Source organism: Myxocyprinus asiaticus, chromosome 1 (assembly GCF_019703515.2).
Source record: "Myxocyprinus asiaticus isolate MX2 ecotype Aquarium Trade chromosome 1, UBuf_Myxa_2, whole genome shotgun sequence".
Lineage (NCBI taxonomy): Eukaryota > Metazoa > Chordata > Actinopteri > Cypriniformes > Catostomidae > Myxocyprinus > Myxocyprinus asiaticus.
This window is the reverse complement of record NC_059344.1, coordinates 29,544,712-29,565,215: the sequence shown is the minus strand read 5'-3', so window position 1 is coordinate 29,565,215 and position 20,504 is coordinate 29,544,712. Positions and strand designations below refer to the sequence as shown.

General features: G+C 39.6%; 1 protein-coding gene across 1 annotated transcript in view; it reads left to right on the top strand.

Annotated features, from left to right (window-relative positions):
• LOC127445134 (immunoglobulin superfamily DCC subclass member 4-like) overlaps positions 1-20,504 on the top strand; it is a 96,483-nt gene that overhangs the window by 49,738 nt on the left and 26,241 nt on the right. The window contains exons 4-9 of the mRNA XM_051704953.1: positions 2,679-2,812; positions 8,941-9,072; positions 11,247-11,399; positions 14,289-14,699; positions 16,441-16,605; positions 18,038-18,175. Coding sequence (XP_051560913.1) covers positions 2,679-2,812; positions 8,941-9,072; positions 11,247-11,399; positions 14,289-14,699; positions 16,441-16,605; positions 18,038-18,175 — 1,133 coding nt within the window. The remainder of the gene's footprint in view (positions 1-2,678; positions 2,813-8,940; positions 9,073-11,246; positions 11,400-14,288; positions 14,700-16,440; positions 16,606-18,037; positions 18,176-20,504) is intronic.

The following is a 20,504-nucleotide window of genomic DNA, read 5'->3' as shown; positions in this document are numbered from 1 at the left end:
AGTCTCTAAGGGAGAAAAATGACTATGGAATGAATATTAGTAGTGGAAACTGACCTTGCCACCACAAACACGGCAGTAGTAATGTAGAGGGAAAAGAGATGGAGAGAGGAAGAGCGAGAGGAACATGTGAAGGGAATGGATGAAAGAAAAAACATATTGACTTCTCAAGACGTACAGTTGCGCTCAAAAGTTTGCATACCCTGGCAGAAATTGTGAAATTTTGGCATTGATTTTGAAAATATGACAAATTTATGGAAAAGTCTTTTATTTAAGGATAGTGATCATATGAAGCTCCTTTTTAAATCATAATGATAACAGAAATCACCCAAATGGCCCTTATCAAAAGTTTACATACCCTTGAATGTTTGGCCTTGTTACAGACACACAAGGTGACACACACAGGTTTAAATGGCAATTAAAGGTTAATTTCCCACACCTGTGGCTTTTTAAATTGCAGTTAGTGTCTGTGTATAAATAGTCAATGAGTTTGTTAGCTCTCAAGTGGATGCATTAAGCAGGCTAGATACTGAGCCGTGGGGAGCAGAAAAGAACTGTCAAAAGACCTGCATAACAAGGTAATGGAACTTTATAAAGATGGAAAAGGATATAAAAAGATATCCAAAGCCTTGAAAATGCCAGTCAGTACCGTTCAATCACTTATTAAGAAGTGGAAAATCCGGGGATCTGTTGATACCAAGCCAAGGTCAGGTAGACCAATAAAGATTTCAGCCACAACTGCCAGAAGAATTGTTCGAGATACAAAGAAAAACCCACAGTTAACCTCAGGAGAAATACAGGCTGCTCTGGAAAAAGACGGTGTGGTTGTTTCAAGGAGCACAATACGACGATATTTGAACAAAAATGAGCTGTATGGTCGAGTTGCCAGAAAGAAGCCTTTACTGCACCAATGCCACAAAAATGCCTGGTTACAATACGCCCGACAACACCTTGACACACCTCACAGCTTCTGGCACACTGTAATTTGGAGTGACGAGACCAAAATAGAGCTTTATGGCCACAACCATAAGCGCTATGTTTGGAGAGGGGTCAACAAGGCTCACTGATGTTTTGGGGGGGGGCTGAGCTCTAAAGGCACAGGGAATCTTGTGAAAATTGATGGCAAGATGAATGCCGCATGTTATCAGAAAATACTGGCAGACAATTTGCATTCTTCTGCACGAAAGCTGTGCATGGGACGCTCTTGGACTTTCCAGCACGACAATGATCCTAAGCACAAGGCCAAGTTGACCCTCCAGTGGTTACAGCAGAAAAAGGTGAAGGTTCTGGAGTGGCCATCACAGTCTCCTGACCTTAATATCATTGAGCCACTCTGGGGAGATCTCAAACGTGCGGTTCATGCAAGACGACAAAACACTTTGCATGACCTGGAGGAATTTGGCCAAGACGAATGGGCAGCTATACCACCTGCAAGAATTTGGGGCCTCATAGACAACTATTACAAAAGACTGCACACTATCATTGATGCTAAAGGGGGCAATACACAGTATTAAGAACTAAGGGAATGCAGACTTTTGAACAGGGGTCATTTCATTTTTTTCTTTGTCACCATGTTTTATGATTGTGCCATTCTGTTAACCTACAGTTGAATATGAATCCCATAAGAAATAAAAGAAATGTGTTTTGCCTGCTCACTCATGTTTTCTTTAAAAATGGTACATATATTACCAATTCTCGAAGGGTATGCAAACTTTTGAGCACAACTGTAAGCTGCCATCTTGGTTTGTTCTTCTATGCAGTATCTGTAGACAAAGCTGTCATCTCTCTTCCTTGTCTGCCATTTATTTTATAATTTTTTTATCATTATGTTATTTCTGCCATATGATGTATGTGTTTGTGTAGACTGCCATTTTATGTTGTCCAAAGGCCTGATTCTTAACGCTAGGATGAATAGCAGATTGCTCGATCCTAGAGCATAAAACTAACTTTTTGTTATTTGTTATCAAAATGTAATAACTTGCTCCACCTCTGAAACAACTTGCTTTTTAGGCTGACATCACAAATCCTTCTTACTTTTTAACCACTCCCCTCCATTCTGGTATGAAATGCCCACTTTCACACTTCAATCAATATAAGATGAGTACTACCCTACATTTTTCCTCATTAAAAATCCTGTATTACTCGGAAACACAACAGATTAAGGAAGTTAAATGGGCTACGAATGGCATTTCATGTTAACTTTAAAAGTTTTTTTTTAGACAATCTATCATTTTTAAAACAGGGGTGAGGAATCTTTTTCCCATTAAGGGCGATTTGAGTATTTGCTAAATTATTCGCGGGCCATACAATTGCTAGCAGTTTTTGATTGTGGGTTGAAATTAACGTACACATTCAGTTACGTGCTCACGCACCAAGAAAAAACACTAAAAGGTATGTCTATTATACAACAATTTACATTGTTATCATTTAAAATGATTTTTAATCATTATTTTAATTGGACTTTTTTATAGTTAATTGAATCAAGGCCATTTTTTACTTTTCAAATTATTTCTCAAATGGCCTCATGGGCTGGGTAAAATGGTCTCACGGGCCTTATACGGCCCTGAGGCCTCACGTTCCCCACCCCTGGCCTAAAACAAAGAAAATTTTGGGTTGATTTAGAAATAGTGGTGAACCAAAGGGAGATGTCTTATCTTTCTGTCTCTCTTTCTCTCTCACAGGTACATAACTCTCCCTAACGGGGTGCTGCAGATTTTAGGGGTCACTAAGGAAGATGAAGGCTCGTATCGTTGTGTGGCCTTCAACTCTGCCCGAAAGCGCTTCAGCCAAGATGCGTCCCTCACAGTCAGCCCAGGTATACAAAACAAAGACCTCTGGCCAATTACCCAACCCTAGATGTCCTTTGCTTATTCTGTCACACAGCCACTTACAGCTCTATTCACATAATGTCTCTGACTCATACATTAATGGCCTTATAGGAGTTTAAAAACAGAATCAGTGAGTGCATACTGGGAGAATACATTGAGCACCAAAATCTGCCTGCTCTGCCTCTACTTATACATTTAACGAAGTTGAGTAGTTCACGTTTTTATGACCATTTTCTTCCCTCTTTCTGACCCTTAGAATTAAACAGGCCATTTATTTGCTGCTGTGCCTTTGAGTCTCCCATGTAAAAATGTCTTCTTCGCATATGAAATGAGAAACACTGCTTCGGTGCACTTTTGCTGTCAGACGTGGAATATTCCTAGTTGACTTCCAACTTCAGACAATAAGGAATTCCATTGCTCAACCATTGGATGATGACGTATAAAGAAACTGAAGCAGCTTTTCCACCATCGAGCCGAACAGTTGGAATCATGCCATTCCCTACCAATTCAGGCTTGTTGGCATGGTTAGTTTCTTTTTCACTGTGGTGCTGTGAAATCTGGATTAGAATGTACTGACTGAGCAAGTGACCAACTGTGAGTCACCATGTCACTAAAGCCGTTCCATCAGAACAGTTCTCTGTCCTGAGTACTGTTAGCTAACTGTGCTGAGAAATCCGGCCCAGAAACGGTTTGTAATTGTACAGTTCCAACCCATGGTCAAGTGGTTATGCTACTGGAAGTGGTTTCTGTGCTCAGAACCCTTCGACTATATGGTGAAAAAGCACTGAATAAATAATTATAATGCTGCTGTTAACTTTGCAGTTGTTCAACTGTCAACAAAGAAGTCTCGTAGCAAACCAAATTGTGGAGTATAAATGATGCTATGGAGTTTTTTTTTTTTTTTTTTTTTTTTTTGCAGAGGCAAGGTTTACACCTGTTTCCACAAATAGGTTTTCATCATGGAATGCAGGATTTTAGTCCAATTGATGCATTTTATTTGCTTAAAAGTGGATGTTTGTTATTTACAGTGCACACAGTACATCACCTGGGTTCTGCCATGTTTGCATGAAGTCATACACCCGCAACTCTGAGTTCTAGATTTCCACACAAGTTGGAAGTCTGACTCCTGGTGAGGTTCTATTGCATTTTCCTAATAGGAAGGTGGAAATTCAGATGCTGAATGGAGCGCAGCATTGCTTACAAGCTGTGGGTTTGCTTTTGGCTACAGTATATTTTATAATTGCACCACCCTTCAATATCAGTCTCTTTGCAAAGCTTTCATGACATTGAGACAGGTTCACTACACAATTTGCACTTAAATTTGCCCTTTTATACTGTTAAGGTCGGACTGAAACTATAGAGGACCTTATTAAAAATGCTTTAATCTGACATTGGCATCCTTCAGAATGATAAGCGGCAGATGCAAAACACAGATAGGATTAAACAAGGTTTAACAGACTTTCACGTTTTACTCTAATCGTTAGTTTTTCTCATTATTAGGCATTATTGTTTCTATCCTAATTCCTCATGTCTATCACCAAATATACTACCATTCAAAAGTTTTAGAACGCTAAATCCTTGTTCACCAAGGATGCATTAAATTGATCAAGAAATACAGTAAAGACATTTATAATGTTTCAAATGACTATTGAAATAAATGCTGAACTTTCTGTTCAACCAAGAATCCTCTACTTGGAGCAATGTCATATTCATTGAAGCTGCTAATTTAGGACCTATGAGGAGTCTGTTTCTCAAACTAGAGACTCTGATGTACTTGTCTACTTGTCATTGTGCCTCTGGGTTGTCCTTTTCTCTCTCTGTCCTGCTTAGATCCAGTTTGCTTTCTTCTTTCAAAGCAATGGTGCATGGAATAGCCTCCATCTCTAAAAAAAATAGGCTGATGAATTTTAGAAAAAGTGTAAAGTGACTTTGCTGTAAAAGATGCTGTATTTCAATTTACACAATTAAGTAGCACAACCATTTTCAACTGTTCTAATAATAAGTTAGCACTTTAGAATGATTTTTTTTAAGGATGTGACACAGTTTATTCTTACTAGACTGGAGTAAAAATGTGATTTGCCATCATGTGTAAAATTAAATTTTAAAATAATTAAAAATATAAAACATTTATTTCAAACAGTAACAATAATTTGCAACGTTACTAAAGTTTTTGGCTGTATTTTTATTTATTTTTTTCTAGCAATTTAATGTATTTTTGGTAAGCATTTCTTTCAAAAATGTAATACAACATTTGACTGGGAGTGTAGGTGTCCCTGGCATATGTGGGCGATAATGTGTTCAATTATATTCATCTGACGTCAGAAAGTTCCGTAAGTACGAAAAAAGACATTTTTGCAGCTTAGCTTCAATAAGTGGTCTTTTGGAAAGGGGAGGAAGTTTTGAGCTCTGAAAGTTACAGTATGATTTCTTTGCACAATGAACTCTTATCTCAAAATATCAAGGAAAATTAGATTCCTCATGATATGACCCCTTTGACCCCATTGTGAAAATTATCATCTTTCTTGTTCTCTTCTGGTTAATCTTGTAATTTGAAGTAAAGTTTGAATATCTGCAGTGGCACTTTTGGTTTTCTGTGAATGTGTGTGTATACATAAGTGCCCTCTGCAGAGGTGGTCTGTGTTGCAGTCGAAATTGATTTCCTGCTGTCCTTAAGGCTACTTGGCTGATGAAATGGGGGGGGGGGGGGGGGAGAACGTGGAGGCATGAGTAGGGATGGAGATAAAGAAAAAGGAAAACGAAGAGATGAATGAGATGTGGAACAAAGAGAGAAGGCTAGAGGGATAAGGAACAAAATGAAATAAAAGGGATTGTTGGAAAGCAAAGGAGACAGATCGGTAACGCTATATAGTCCCACATAACAATCAAGGATAAATCTAGATCCTGACCATTGCTTGGTTACATTACACTTTTGTATTATCAGGTAAACACCTGAATGATTTTCGGCATGTGGGTGTTTTCATCTTGCATATCTATTTCTCAAGACATCTTTCTAATTGTTCCACATTCATCTCGTGCCTTCTTCCTCACTTTCACTCCCCTTTGCTCTTTAAGCCCTTTTATTTAAATTATCATTTGCTTCATAAAGCAATATCTCTCCATTTTCTCTCCCTGTCTTTTCAAACTGCAAACAGACAACTTTTTATAGATGCAAGTGCAATGGCTAAAGTGGAATGTGTCTGAGTGTGTGTTTGTGAGAGAGAGAGAGACTGACAGAGAGGGAGAAAATCTCTTCTTGCCCTTCTCCCTTATCGCAATCTTTGCCTTAAGGTAATTATAGTTTTGCTTGCTGAATGCAACAAATCTATTGCCCCTGAGACAAAAAGAGCTCAAGTACACAGTAAAACTATGTGTGCATTTGTGAACCAGGTATCTCATCACATTGAATCACTTTAGCAACGAAGATGCGATGCAGGTGTTTGGGTCAGTCATCAGCATTGAAAAATACATTGCATAACACACACACTTTGACTTCAGCAAAGCTGTGCTGCAAACTTGAGATTTGCAAGGAGCTTTATATACTCGCCCTTTTTGCAATTGTTCAAGTGGGTATTTAATGTGTTTCTATGGCTTTCTCTTTTTTGTGTTTAAAACACAGGCACATATTTTCTGGCATACTCACTCAAATGCATATACACACACACACACAGAGAACTTAAAAGCTGTATTAGTGAGGACCTTTCACAAATGAGATGGTTTTCGCACAGAGATAATTATATTTTCTATTGCTGAACCCTAGCCCTTCAAAATAGTGAGGAACACTTTAATGTTCTCACAAATAGATTTTTAACAATTAAAAAATTGTGGCCCTCACAAGTTAAGTCAAACCTTTGCACACAAGCACACTGTGACGAGGAGGAGTGCGTGGCTGGGCTGGGCATATGTGATTGCTGCTGTATGTAATCACAGTGATTAATTTATGATGGTCAAAGTGTATCCATAACTGCATCCGTCTTTTCAATTCATTATGATTATGTTTGATCTGTGGGTGTGTCAGCCAAATTCAGACAGCTCTTTTCAACTGTGGCTCTTCCTAAGTTACAACTTAGGGGCCGTTTACACGACAATGTTTTCAGCTGAAAACGGAAAACTTTTTATGCGTTTTGGCTGTTCATTTACACAACAACGGGGTTTTGGGGCCTGAAAACGGGTTTCAAAGTGCAAATTTTTGAAAACAATGGCGTTATCGTCTCCGTGTAAACATACAAAAACACGAATTTGTGAAAACGATGACATCACGTGCACACGTATTACGTGTTCAGTCTATAGGCATGCGTGCGAGTACTTCAAAACAACGCGCGAGACATTTAAAACTACAATGGCGGACTACAGGACTGTGTTTGTGCTGCTCAAGACTTGTAGTAATAAATAATCCTCATCGTCCGTCCAGACAAAATTGCTCGATGCTTTCACCATCTTCATTGTTTGTATTCACTGCTCTGTGGAAGAATGCTTATGTGCGCAGGCGCGGAGTGTTTCTTTACAAAGTGACATCGCCAACTACTGGCCTGGCATGTGTAATACAGCGTTTTTAGTCGTTTTCGCGGATCCGTGTGAACGCGAAACTTTTCAAAAACGCACAGGAAAAACTTTTCAGTTTTTTAGTACATCATTGTCGTGTAAATGTACCCTTAGCCTAGTTGTGGCGTAAATGGGCACTAAGTCACAATTTACGCACTACTAAATACTTGAGGGTTGCACCATTAAACTTGGGTAGGACGTAACCTTACGTATAAACGAAATATTTACTATTTTTCCAGCCTGTTGTATAAGTATTTATTTATCACCCCTTATTTATTTTAGATACAGTTCCTATATATTGTTATTTACACAGGGCAAATATACTATTTATCAAATCTACTTGTATTACATATCATATTTTAATGGGGATATCATTTATTACAGCTGACAGTTACGCGAGTAAACAAGGTTTGAACATCAACCGTAACCAGGTCAAACTGAAACTGATGGCTTTTTAATACTTCTGTGTATACATTTGAAGGCTGCTTATTGGTAAACGTCATATTATGCGATTATGCATTAATTTACGGAGAGCTTACGACCTACTAGTTAAGTCTTGCCTTAAGAACATGTGGTGCAACCAAATTAAGCACTGACTTAGTACAAACCAACTAGCAGTTACTAAGCCCAAAGTATACTTCACCTGTTCGCGTTCCGCGTGTGTCCGCGCACAGTCTGCGTGACGTAATTTTCGTTATCAGGAGTGTCCATGTGCAGCCAGATTTTTCTGAATGTGCGGACTGTGCGTGGACAAACGCGCATGCACAAGGTTGACTGTTGAGATAGAAGAGTCCACTAGGTGGAAATATGCACAGATGAGCTGTACTGTCAAGTAGTAGTTGAAGAACATATCCTTCTCCATCGTGTTGTTGTTGTTCTTGCTTCATCTTATGACGGATCCTCAGTTTTTCTTCTTCTTTATCCTTCAGAGCGGATGTCCTGTAAATGTCTCGGTACTGCCCTCTAACATCTGGTAGCGTATAACAAAGCAATTGTACTGAGCATGTGTTTAACGCGTCCATTCGCGCTCATACACGTGAGGTATACTTTCAAAACTATGCACACACAACTGTGCGTGAGACGGAACGGAACGCGCGAAGTAAAGTATTCCTGAGCCTAAAGCCCAAAGTATACTTCGCATGCCCACGTTCTGCGTCGGTCCGCATGACGTAATTTTCATCATCAGGAGTGTCCGCGGACATCCGCGAGACGAAACAGAACCCTACCCAGGGCTTCTACCACTAATGTATAGTTTAAATGGCCATTTTTAGTTAGTTTATGACACCTATTTTCAAGGGAAAATCTCTTTTGCCCCTCACACTTTTTCACTCTCTATCATACCCTGTTTTTGTCTTCTCCCCCCCCCCCCTCCTCTCTCTCTCTCTCTCTCTCTCTCTCTCTCTCTCTGTCTGTCTGTCTGTCTGTCTGTCTCGCTCACTCCCTGTGAGCATCTGTGGAAACTGGGCATTCTGTGTCAAGTCAATCATAGTGCCACTTTCACTCGAGCACCATTGTGCCTAATGGTGAATACTACTGTATTCTGGACACATAATTAATGTATGACATATTTCTGTAGGTCTGTCTCAGGAGAGTGAGGTGGTGATTGTCGCTCCACCGCGGAACTCAACAGTGGTCTTGGGTCGCCCGGCTGTGTTGGAGTGCATGGCTCAGGGTGAGCCGAAACCCTTCGTTTCCTGGATCAGGCAGGGTGAGGCATAAAAATATATTACACATATGTTAACCATACTCCCTAACACAAACCCCAACCCTATACTGAACCGTCAGTGGAGTAAAAATGTAATTTTAGAGCAAAAAAGCAAACTCTAAATTGTTTATGTAAACGCAATTACTTCCTGGCTTCTATGGGATCAGAACCCACATCTCTGAGAATGCTTGCACAACGCACTATGTGTAGCACCACAGGGAAAGGTGAACATGTTTGAATTTATGCTAAATTGTCTGATGGGGGATAGCACTTATCATTAATTTGCTTGTTGGGGGATGTCGCCTGTCAGTAATTTGGCAGAATGTGGTTGATTTCAGGGTACATGAACATTTGGATGTAGCATGTTGATTTCCTGTGTGATCATGTTGCGCATACAAATAACCAACAAATTTCAGATGTGAAGATACTAAGTCCAGTATCTGTTTACTTAGACCAGCATGAATTTCCATGCTATTCCAAGCTGGATTTTTGCTACTTTGGTGCTGATCTAGCGTGTTGACCAAAAAAATGTTGGCCAACGCTTAGCCAACCAGCATGGTCTTTCTGATGAAGCTTGTTGATCAAGGGAGACTTGCTGATTGTTAAGAAGTGACAGGAACACCAGCATTCAAAACACAGCATATACTGGTTACCAGCAATGTTGGTCTTTCCAGCAGGGTCCTAGCCTAAGTTAGTAAATGGACTATGTGGGAATTATGTTGCCTAGTGGTAACAGATGGTGACCAACAGGTTATAGGTTTGTGAGGTCTACACAGCCATTTAGTTGAAGTCAGACGTGAACCTGAAATCTTTCCCTCTCTTTTTACTTCCTTTCTGAGTGGGAAGACCCAATTGAATGGATTCCGAAGTCACAACTGGCTAAGATTTGTCTTAACGATGGAGGAGTGTATGTGTGTAAACAAAAAATATGAATTAAAATTAATTTAAAATACAGTATTTACTATTTGTATAACTTTTTCCACTCAAGAATTTGTTCAAACCTTGATGTAAAATCCATTAACTATCATCGGTGTGCCCTTGAAAAAGGCACTTAAAGCCTAGGTTTATCAGGAGGCACTCTGCCTGTAAAATGTGTTTTTGTTGCTTTGAATAAAAGTATCAGCTTATGAACTTTAAGTACTTACATAGAACAATGTAAACATAAACTACCCATGCAAATTCTGCTTTTTTCAGTCATTTTATATGTTTGCTTTGTAGACAAGTGGCTCAGCTGCAGCAGACACCCCAACTACCCACCCACCCTTACCCCCACTGTTGCTCTCTCCATCCAGGTTCACTGTGGACCTCATTCTGTCCTCTTTCCTTCATAATGACCCCCAGGGTGTATAATGGAGAACGTTAATTCTCATTAGGCTACATAAAAAAATAACAAGATGTTGTTAATTGCGTGAGGTGTCTTTTCTCTTTGTTTGCACACTAAAATGGCAGCTGCAGACGGTCAGTGTCTAGAAATCATTAATGCACCCTGTAGCTTCCACTCCAGTTCTGTACTGATCTCTGCTGGTTGATGATGTACATTGCACACCTGTAGACTTCTATGCAACGCTTGTGTCAAGCATTTTTCTTAAAGGTGAAGTGTGTAATTTTTTCACTGTTAAGATACTTTATCCTATCCAAGCTTAATATGAAGAGACAGATATAAATATAAAAATATATAACTATAAAATGTTATCAAACTCTTTGAGCATCCCAACCAGCCTGACAGAGTAACATTGACCTAACCATTGGTGAGAGTTTGGGGCAGGGTTTTCATTTCGTCCAACCATTAGAAAATGAGGGATGCTCAGGGAACCTGTTTGAAAAACGGCCATTAATTTTGCATTTCTGTTTGGTGACGCAGGAATTTCACACTTCACCTTGAAGTGTTGTGTTTAATGCTGGACACAAGAGTCTCAGGGCAGCATGTAAGCTTTATCTTATTGAACTTAAAAATATGATTAGATTGTACTACATCTACTGTAGCTATATGTGGTTAAACTCTGAGGTACAGCCTTAAAGCATTCTCTTTCTCTTATGGATAGTTATGGGCTTGAATGTTTTGTCCTTGTCTCAACGCTTGCCCAAACTTAATTAATTTCCTGTAGTTTTATTTTCTATACGTATGTTTTTCATTATTTTGCATTCTTTCCACACACCCACTTCTCTGGGATGTATAGATGGGAAGCCTATAGCTACAGATGTGGTTGTCCTGGCAACCAACCTTGTGATTCCCGACACCCGTAGTCACCATGCTGGAGTGTACGTGTGTCGTGCCAACAAACCCAAGACCAGAGATTTCGTCTCAGCTCCCGCTGAGCTTCGAGTACTAGGTAACTGTGAAATGTTGTGGGTCACACTTTTTAAGAAGGGTATCTTTCTGTAAATGTGTGTTTCTAATTGTGCCTCTCAGTCCAATAGACTACATTTATTTTGGCCTCCTACATTTATTTATTATTGCCAGTTGCCACCTGTGATGAAATGAATGAAAGTTTAAAAGGAACAAAACACACTATTAAAAAAGTAAAACTGATTCACTAAACTAGTATGAATCAATTGAATCAGTTGGATCAAACATATGGGGGAAGCTCAATTAATTGGCTAGTAGAATTTCTGTATGGCTGTTTTTAACAGTTCCTGTTTCCCTGATTTATATACATGTTAAATCCCTTTGTCACCCATTACCACAGGTAAAATCAGTAAGATCTGATCTTTTATGAAAACAAATAAAAATACCTTGGGATTACAAAACAAAACATACCATGGAAAACTATATTAAATCTGTGCTTTTGGACACTAACATGATGGTTAAACAATGTTATTATGGAGAGTATCTTACAGTACCTTTTAAGTTCCATGGTACTGTATAATGTATGAACATAGGAATCAATTAGTACCATGGAATATATTAAAATGCTGTGGTTTTACCATCTGATACTATTAATCAGCCATTTGTAAATGCTGCAATTTATGCTTTTAAGACTTAAGTCTGATAAGTTCAGAACAGATAGAAATGTTACCAAGGAAGCAACATACAGTACATGTTGTTCTCATGCACACTGAGGAAGAGCCAGGAATTGATCACAGGAAGAATAAGTTTCTGAACTGCACACTTTAGTGGAATCTTAGGTTTTAAATATTTAAAAATCATAGTTAATTGCCATTTATATGGTTTTGTCAGGGGTTCTTGAGACAACAATAGTAATTGTGTCATGTGGTGCAACCAAATTGAGACTTTTTGGAACATGGGCACCATTAGTGTGTGAGAAAAAAGCAGATTGTATACACTAAATACAGTGCAGACAGTTCCAGATCGTTGAATGCTTTGGGGCTGTTTTACTTTTAGTGGTCCAGAGGTTCCTGGGAAGATCAAAAGCATAATGAAATACCAGGATATTTTAGCCTACAACCTGGTTGCTTGATGTTCTGCATGGAGGTTCAAGATTATCCTCCAAAAATATGCTCCAATCTTAGAGTAAAAGATGTGCTTTTAAACCTACTTATAGACTTCACCAAATTATAAGTATTGTAGGGTTATATATATATATATATATATATATATATATATATATATATATATATATATATATATATATATATATATATATATACCCTGGCAGCCAAAAGTTTGGAATAATGTACAGTTTTTTCTGTTTTGGAAGAAAATTGGTACTTTAATTCACCAAAGTGGCATTAAACTGATCACAAAGTATAGTTAGGACATTACTGATGTAAAAAAAAAAAAAAAAAAAAAACAGCACCATCATTATTTGAATTTTTTTTATTTTTGATCAAATCTAGACAGGCCCAATTTCCAGCAGCCATCACTCCAATGCCTTATCCTTGAGTAATCATGCTAAATTGCTAATTTGTTACTAGAAAATCACTTGCCATTATATCAAACACTGCTAAAAGCTATTTGGTTTGTTAAATGAAGCTTAACATTGTCTTTGTGTTTGTTTTTGAGTTGCCACAGTATGCAATAGACTGGCATGTTTTAAGGTCAATATTAGGACAAAAATGGCAAAAAAGAAACCGCAGAAGATTTCATACAAAGGTGTACACTACAGTCTTCAAAGACAAAGGACAACTGGCTCTAACAAGGACAGAAAGAAATGTGGAAGGCCAGATGTACAACTAAACAAGAGGATAAGTACATCAGAGTCTCTAGTTTGAGAAATAGATGACTGTCCTCAGCTGACAGCTTCATTGAATTCTACACGCTCAACACCAGTTTCATGTACAACAGTAAAGAGAAGACTCAGGGGTGCAGGCCTTATGGGAAGAATTGCAAAGAAAAAGCCACTTTTGAAACAGAAATCAAAAAGAAAAGGTTAGAGTGGGCAAAGAAACACAGACATTGGACAACAGATAATTGGAAAAGAGTGTTCAGGATCTTAACCCCATTGAGCATTTGTGGGATCAGCTAGACTGTAAGGTGTGTGAGAAGTGCCCGATAAGACAGCTACATCTATGGCAAGTGCTACAGGAAGTGTGGGGTGAAATGTCACCTGAGTATATGGACAAACTGACAGCTAGAATGACAAGGATCTGCAAAGCTGTCATTGCTGCACGTGGAGGATTTTTTGATGAGAACTCCTTGAAGTAGTTTTTTTTCAAAATATAATAGTAATTTTTCACATTATTAATATCCTGACTATACATTGTGATCAGTTGAATGCCACTTTGGTGAATAAAAGTACCAATTTCTTGCCATAAGAGAACAATCTATACATTATTCCAAACTTTTGTCCGCCAGTGTGTGTGTGTGTGTGTGTGTCTATATATATATATATATATATATATATATATATATAGTGATTCTGTTTGGTGACATATATATATATATATATATATATATATATATATATATATATATATATATATATGTCACCAAACAGAATCACTATATATATATATATATATATATATATATATATATATACACATATATATACACACACACACACACACACACACACACAGTATATTAAGTTGTACTAGTAGGTGAAATATTATTGTGTAAAAATAAGTTAATGGCTTCCTTACATGTCTGAGCTACACTATGACTAATTTTAAATGTTTAATGTAATTAGTTTAGCTAATGGGTTCCAATAATTTGTGATTTGATTATACATACAGTAATTGCAAATGCAATAAAAAAAATATGCGTGTTCTTTTAAAACCTCTCTTTCTTTTCCTTTTTTTTCCCCCCTCCACAGCTCCTCCAGTTATCCTGCAGCCCCCAGAGGCTGTGTCTCTGTCCCGGGGTAATACAGCTCGGTTTGTGTGTAATAGCTCTGGTGACCCTCCCCCTGTTCTCCGCTGGTTGAAGAACGGAGAACCAGTCCAGTCTAACGCCCGAGTTAAGACTCAGAACCCTGGAGTTCTGCTCATCAACCAGCTGCGTCTAGATGATGCTGGCTACTACCAGTGCATTGCTGTCAACAGCCTGGGCACTGCCTGTGCCACTGCCAAACTCTCCGTTATTGTGAGGGAGGGGTTGCCCAGCCCTCCTCGGCATGTGTCAGCCTCACCCCGCTCTAGCACTTCTGCGCTGCTCACCTGGGACCCACCGGAACACAACAGTGACCAGATCATTGGTTTCTCAGTTCACTACCAACGCACAGCCGGTAAGACTGCAAAAATTTTTTTTGGTATTTTTGTCTTGTTTTCCAGTAAAATATCTAACAGACAAAGTAATACAAAAAAGTCCCGTGCCAGTTCATAAAGTCACAAGTGTTGATTCAGTGTGTTGATTTAACTTATAGACCAAAAAATAAATTAAAATAATAGAATCCGCACACCAGGCCGTTGAGGTTACAAAAAAAAGAGAGCAAGAAAATGAGTCCAAGATCCACTGAGAGGAAAATGTTTTACTGATGATTTGCCATATACAAAAACAAATGTGTACAAACATGCACAACAAAAAAATGTATGACTATAGCAAGCGTTTCAGTCCATTGTGGACTATCCTCAGTGCTTAACATCTTCATTCTAAACAGCATATATATATATATATGTATATACACACACATTCAAGCACAACAATGATTACAAACACGGATTGGAGACACCAGATAATAATTAGGGATAAACAAGGTATTAGTCAATCACATAACCAAGTAAATGATGCACAGGCACCAGCCACATAGGTGGAGTCATTCATAGTGTGCACTACAGCAACAACAACAGTTGGGCAGGAATGACATCTAAAGAAAACAGAAAATATTTAAAGTCTCGTTAAGGCCAAGACAGCCATGTTGTTGCTGTAGTGCATACTATGGATGACTCCACCTATGAGGGCGGTGCCTGTGCATCATTTACTTTTACATCATTTATTTAGGTTCAGTCTGAATAATTTTGATTTGCTTTTGTGTTTTTTTCAATAATCTCCAGATTATTTTATTGTTGTACTGCACCCAGAGCCACTGAGCTCAGCGTGAGCCACGCAGCAAAAATAGCCTAAACACAGAAACTACCCGCTCACTGCTGCGTCTGCGACGCGTTACCTCACGACTCATGCTTGCAGTGTAAACGTGTCATTTGTTATGGGCGCGGAAACGAAAACACGCCACACTCACCCCCCATTTACAGAGGATGTGTGGACCCGGAATTAGATTTACCCCACTTACAGAGGATGTGTGGACCCGGAATTAGATTTACCCCACTTACAGAGGATGTGTGGACCCGGAATTAGATTTATGCCAAACAAAGAAAAAAATATTTGCCATTGGGGTACGAAAAATAAACTTAATTCAAGATATGTTCTCTAAGTTTAATGATTTATGCTGTTTTGCCTCTCAAGTAAATTTATGAATGTTTCAATATTTTTACTGGATAACAGGACAGAAATACTGATTTTTTTTTTTTTTTTTTTTTTGCTGTGTGTTGGTAACAACGTTTGTAGTTGTGATTAAGTTTTGGTTTTGAGGTTGGGATAATTCTCAAATTTTCCTAAACTTTCTGTGAGCTCTATCCCCTTTTGCTCATTGAGGTTACTCGAGTCCCTGTTTGACCTCCAGTGCTTCACATTACACTGAGTGTAGCCAGTTTAAGTGGATCACATATCCTGTCTCATTAAGTTTACAGAGGCCAATCCACAGCTTAGATCCTTGCTCTAATGTACCATAAGCCTTAAGCTCTAGCTATTACTGATGGGACCACTCTTCTCAGCTCTTCATCAAGATGCTCATAGCCAAAGGATTGTCAGCTTAAATATTTTGAAATTTGAAATTTCAATATATTCCACTTTTTAAAAAATATTTTTAAATATCAAGCTGCAAGCTAGTTTCAAAAGCACATTTTTCTTTGTGTGTGTGTGTATGTGCACATGTGTTTATTGCATACCTGTATTGGTGTGTTTGATTACAGGCGCAGACAACATGGAGTATCAGTTTGCGGTGAATAACGACACTACAGAGCTGCATGTAAAGGAGCTGCTCCCTCACACAGCCTACACCTTCTATGTAGTGGCCTACTCGCCCATGGGGGCCAGCCGCCCATCACAGCCCGTTACCGTGGAGATGCTAGAGGATGGTAAGCACTCACTAATGGGGAGAGGTCAAGTTTTTTTGTGATTAGGAATTTAAGGTGACCATTTGACATATGTTCAGGTGCACTTAATACTGTTTTCCACTTTAACAATTTACATTGAAAGGAATGCATAAAACCTCTGACAAATATGTTTAAAATGATGTGCACTCACACACACTATGTTTGGAATAGCACACTTCAGTACATCAGTGGCGGACTGGCCATTGGGAGAACTGGGACTTTTCCCGGTGGGCCGGCTGCGAAATGGGGCTGTGTTATGAAGAACGCGCCACAAAACGGCTCCACGATATGCGGAAGGGGGCAGTGATATGCAGAAAAGGACAGCAACCCCCCCCACCGCTCAACAACTTTTGGGCCAGTTTCTATGTAAAATCCTGGGCTGAATTTTCTTCCCAGTCCTCCCCTGCTGTACATTATGTATACTGTGCACAGAATGAAAACTTTCTGTAGACACTGAATATCTGGATGACCCATTACATTTGCAAAAACATGCAGTAAACAAGAGAGCATGTGCATGTGTTCTGTATCACAGTGCAGTGCACTCAACTTGAGCTTCCCTATCAAGTGTGATGAATGAACTAGAGTATCAGTCAGTTTAGTAGTATGCATATAACAATATAGCATACTACTGTTTAAAATTCATAGTGTAAACTGTGCAGTATGCAGTAAGCAGCACACTAGTTTTTCCATTCTAAACATTTATTTAGAATATATGGTTTAGAATAAGTTATGTTATTCTGTGAAAGGCAAGTCACCTCCAGTCATGCCTTACAATTCAAATGAATAAACATAAACTTAAGATGAACTCATTGCACACTCCAGCATTTTCCAGATAACATTAACATATCATTTTTTTGTGTAACTTTAAAGGAATAGGTCACCCAAAAAATTCAAATTCTCTCATCATTTACTCACCCTAATGCCATTCCAGATGTGTATGACTTTCTTTCTTTTGCAGAACACAAAGATTTTTAGAAGAATATTTCAGCTCTGTAGTTCCATGCAAGTGAACGATGGACAGAACTTTGAAGGTCCAAAAATGCTAGGTGTGGGTGAGAAACCACTTTCACATTCTTTTGTTTTTGGTGATTCACATTCTTTGTATTCTTCTGCAGGGAGGAGAATTTATAGTTAAAAAGGACTTGTATATTGATCTGTTTCTCTTCCACATCTATCGCTTCTGAAGACATGAATTATCCCACTCTAGTCGTATGGATTACTTTAATGCTCCCGTTATGTCCTTTTTGGAGCTTCAAATTTCTGTCCACCATTCACTTGCATTGAATAGACCAACGATGATAAAAAGCTATCCTTTTTAGCTTTTGAAATGTTCAGTGGTTCTCTGGTGGTATCTTGTGCAAGAGAAATGAACACTTTGATTTTGCAGGTTTTCACTGTTTTCACTGTTTCACAGTGCCTAGTGCTTCACCGCAGCTATCCCTGCTGAGCACATCTCCCACTGACATCAGAGTGATGTGGCTGCCCCTCTCCTCCCATCTCAGTCGCGGAGCCATCACACGCTACCGCATAGACTACAGAGCACTGGAGCAGGGTGAGACAGCACTCCTTACTGACCCTCACAGTGTTAAAGGGTTAAAACTTGGGCTGTCAATCGATTACATTTTTAAATGAATTAATTATATGGCATGCCGATTAATTAGTCTAATTAATTGCAATTAATCATATACATGATTATTTGCTGAGAAAGGCCCCCAAATAAAGATAATTCATATAAAAATGCAGAGTAATTAAAATATTTATCAATTTTATATGTACAGCCTACAATAAATATATAATACGGATTAAAATTCAGTTTGAAATAAATTGCATTATTGTGGCAGATGAATAAAGCATTGATTAGACAATACAAAAAGTAGATTAAGAACTCAGTGTTTAGTTTGATTTATTCTCATTTCATTGAACAAGCCTACAGTCAACAGCAATTTGTTTTGCATTGAGTTTTCAATGTGTCCAGTTCCCTTACGATTCAGTTCACTCGACAATGTGTCATGCTGACACATATGGGAATTTCCTTTTCCGACAACCTAGTTGAAACCCTTCTACAATAACGGCAATTCTAAGATTGCCCATGGTGTTTAAGCCCAGCCCTTTTAAACGTGAAGCTGTCCGGTATATACACGGGCGCGCAAACACCATTTCTCAGAATTTTCTTCCTTCAACACGGCGATTCATCTCTCATCTTAGATGCGCTCTACATATCTTAGCTGTCGAAATAAACGAGTCAGTGGACGGAATCTTCGCAAGCTTGGAAGACTCTTCACTCCCCTGCAGTGTTCCAGAGGACATTCTACATCTCGCTGTTAGACGCTTTGTTGGTGAACGGTCCTCGCCTCAGTGATACACCTACTCCACACAGCGTTTCAGCTTGAGTATCATTTATTGATATATCTGCAGTATTTATACTGTATATGTATATATATATAATATATATAAAAGAGTCTCATACATGTTCGCATCTTTTTAAAGATGTCGTTCCGTAAGTGTTCCATATGCGAGAGGCACATGAAGCCGTCAGATCAACATGGAGCTGCGTTCGCTGTCTGGGCCGTGCCCACGCAGAGGCAGCTCTCATGGAGACAGACTGCCCTCACTGTGAGGGCATGAGTTTCAAGGCGCTTCGCTCGCGAATCGCCCTCATTCTGAGGGACGATTCAGCCTCCCGTTCCCTCCCACCCACCTAGTCACATTTGGCGGTTCTGACGCTGGGGATGATGTTGTGTCTCTCACTGCATCTGACACTGGCGAGTGGTCAATGGAGCATGTTGCCGCCCCTTCCCCCAGTGAGGGCGAAGAGCGTGCACACGCCACTGACAAAGAGAGTCTTTGCGTCCTTTCAAGGGCAGTCGAAGAGCTCGGTCTCGAGTGGTCTCCTCCAGAGGAACCGGTAAAATCTCACCTTGATGAGTGGTTCCTGTAGTCCGGATGTTGTCAAACAACCGCGTCCCGACGATCTGCCCCATTCTTCCTGGAATATCATAACGAACTGACAAAAACCTGGTGTGCACCCTATTGAGCTCGCTCACACAGCGATTCCACTCTCCTCACTAAAGTGGACCACGGGGAAGACAAAGGTTATGCCCAACTACCCCCTGTGGAAGAGGCAGTAGCAGCACACCTCTGCCCGGTGAGTAGCAGGGTGTGGAATTCACGACCCATTCATCCTTCCAAGCCGTGTCGACTAACGTCCGCACTGGCTGGAAAAGCATACTCAGCAGCGGGCCAAGGTGGTTTAGTACTCCACGTGATGGCGGTGCTCCAAATTTTCCAAGCTAAGCTTCTCAAGCAAATGGATGAGCAAGGCTATGGTCCAGAAACGTTTAAAGTGCTCCGCACTGCTACGGACTTAGCGCTGCGGACCACTAAAGTCACTGCACAGGCCACTGACAAATCAATGGGCAACCTGGTGGTCCTGGATCGTCACATCTGGCTGACCCTCACAGAAATGCATGACGTGGAAAAAGACGCCCTCTTTCATGCTCCGGTGTCTCCAGCCGGCCTATTCTGCAGCCCTGTGGATGGGATTGCTGAGCGCTACATTACGGCTCAGCAACACTCGCAGGCTATGAGACATTTTTATGCCAAAACGAAGAGTACTTTATACCAACTGGCTCGCAATACACAATCTTCTCACAAAGAATGCGATAGTGGTTGTTCCAGATTTTCAAGCCCACAAAGGGTTTTGCAGCCGCTATTTTCTTGTCCCAAAAAAGACGGCAGGCTTCGGACGATTTTAGATCTGAGTCATTTGAATCGCGCATTTGCAAAGCTGCCGTTCAAAATGATTACTCAGAAACTGATCTTGTCGCACGTTCACCCACGTGATTGGTTTGCGTAAATAGATCTGAAAGACGTGTATTTTC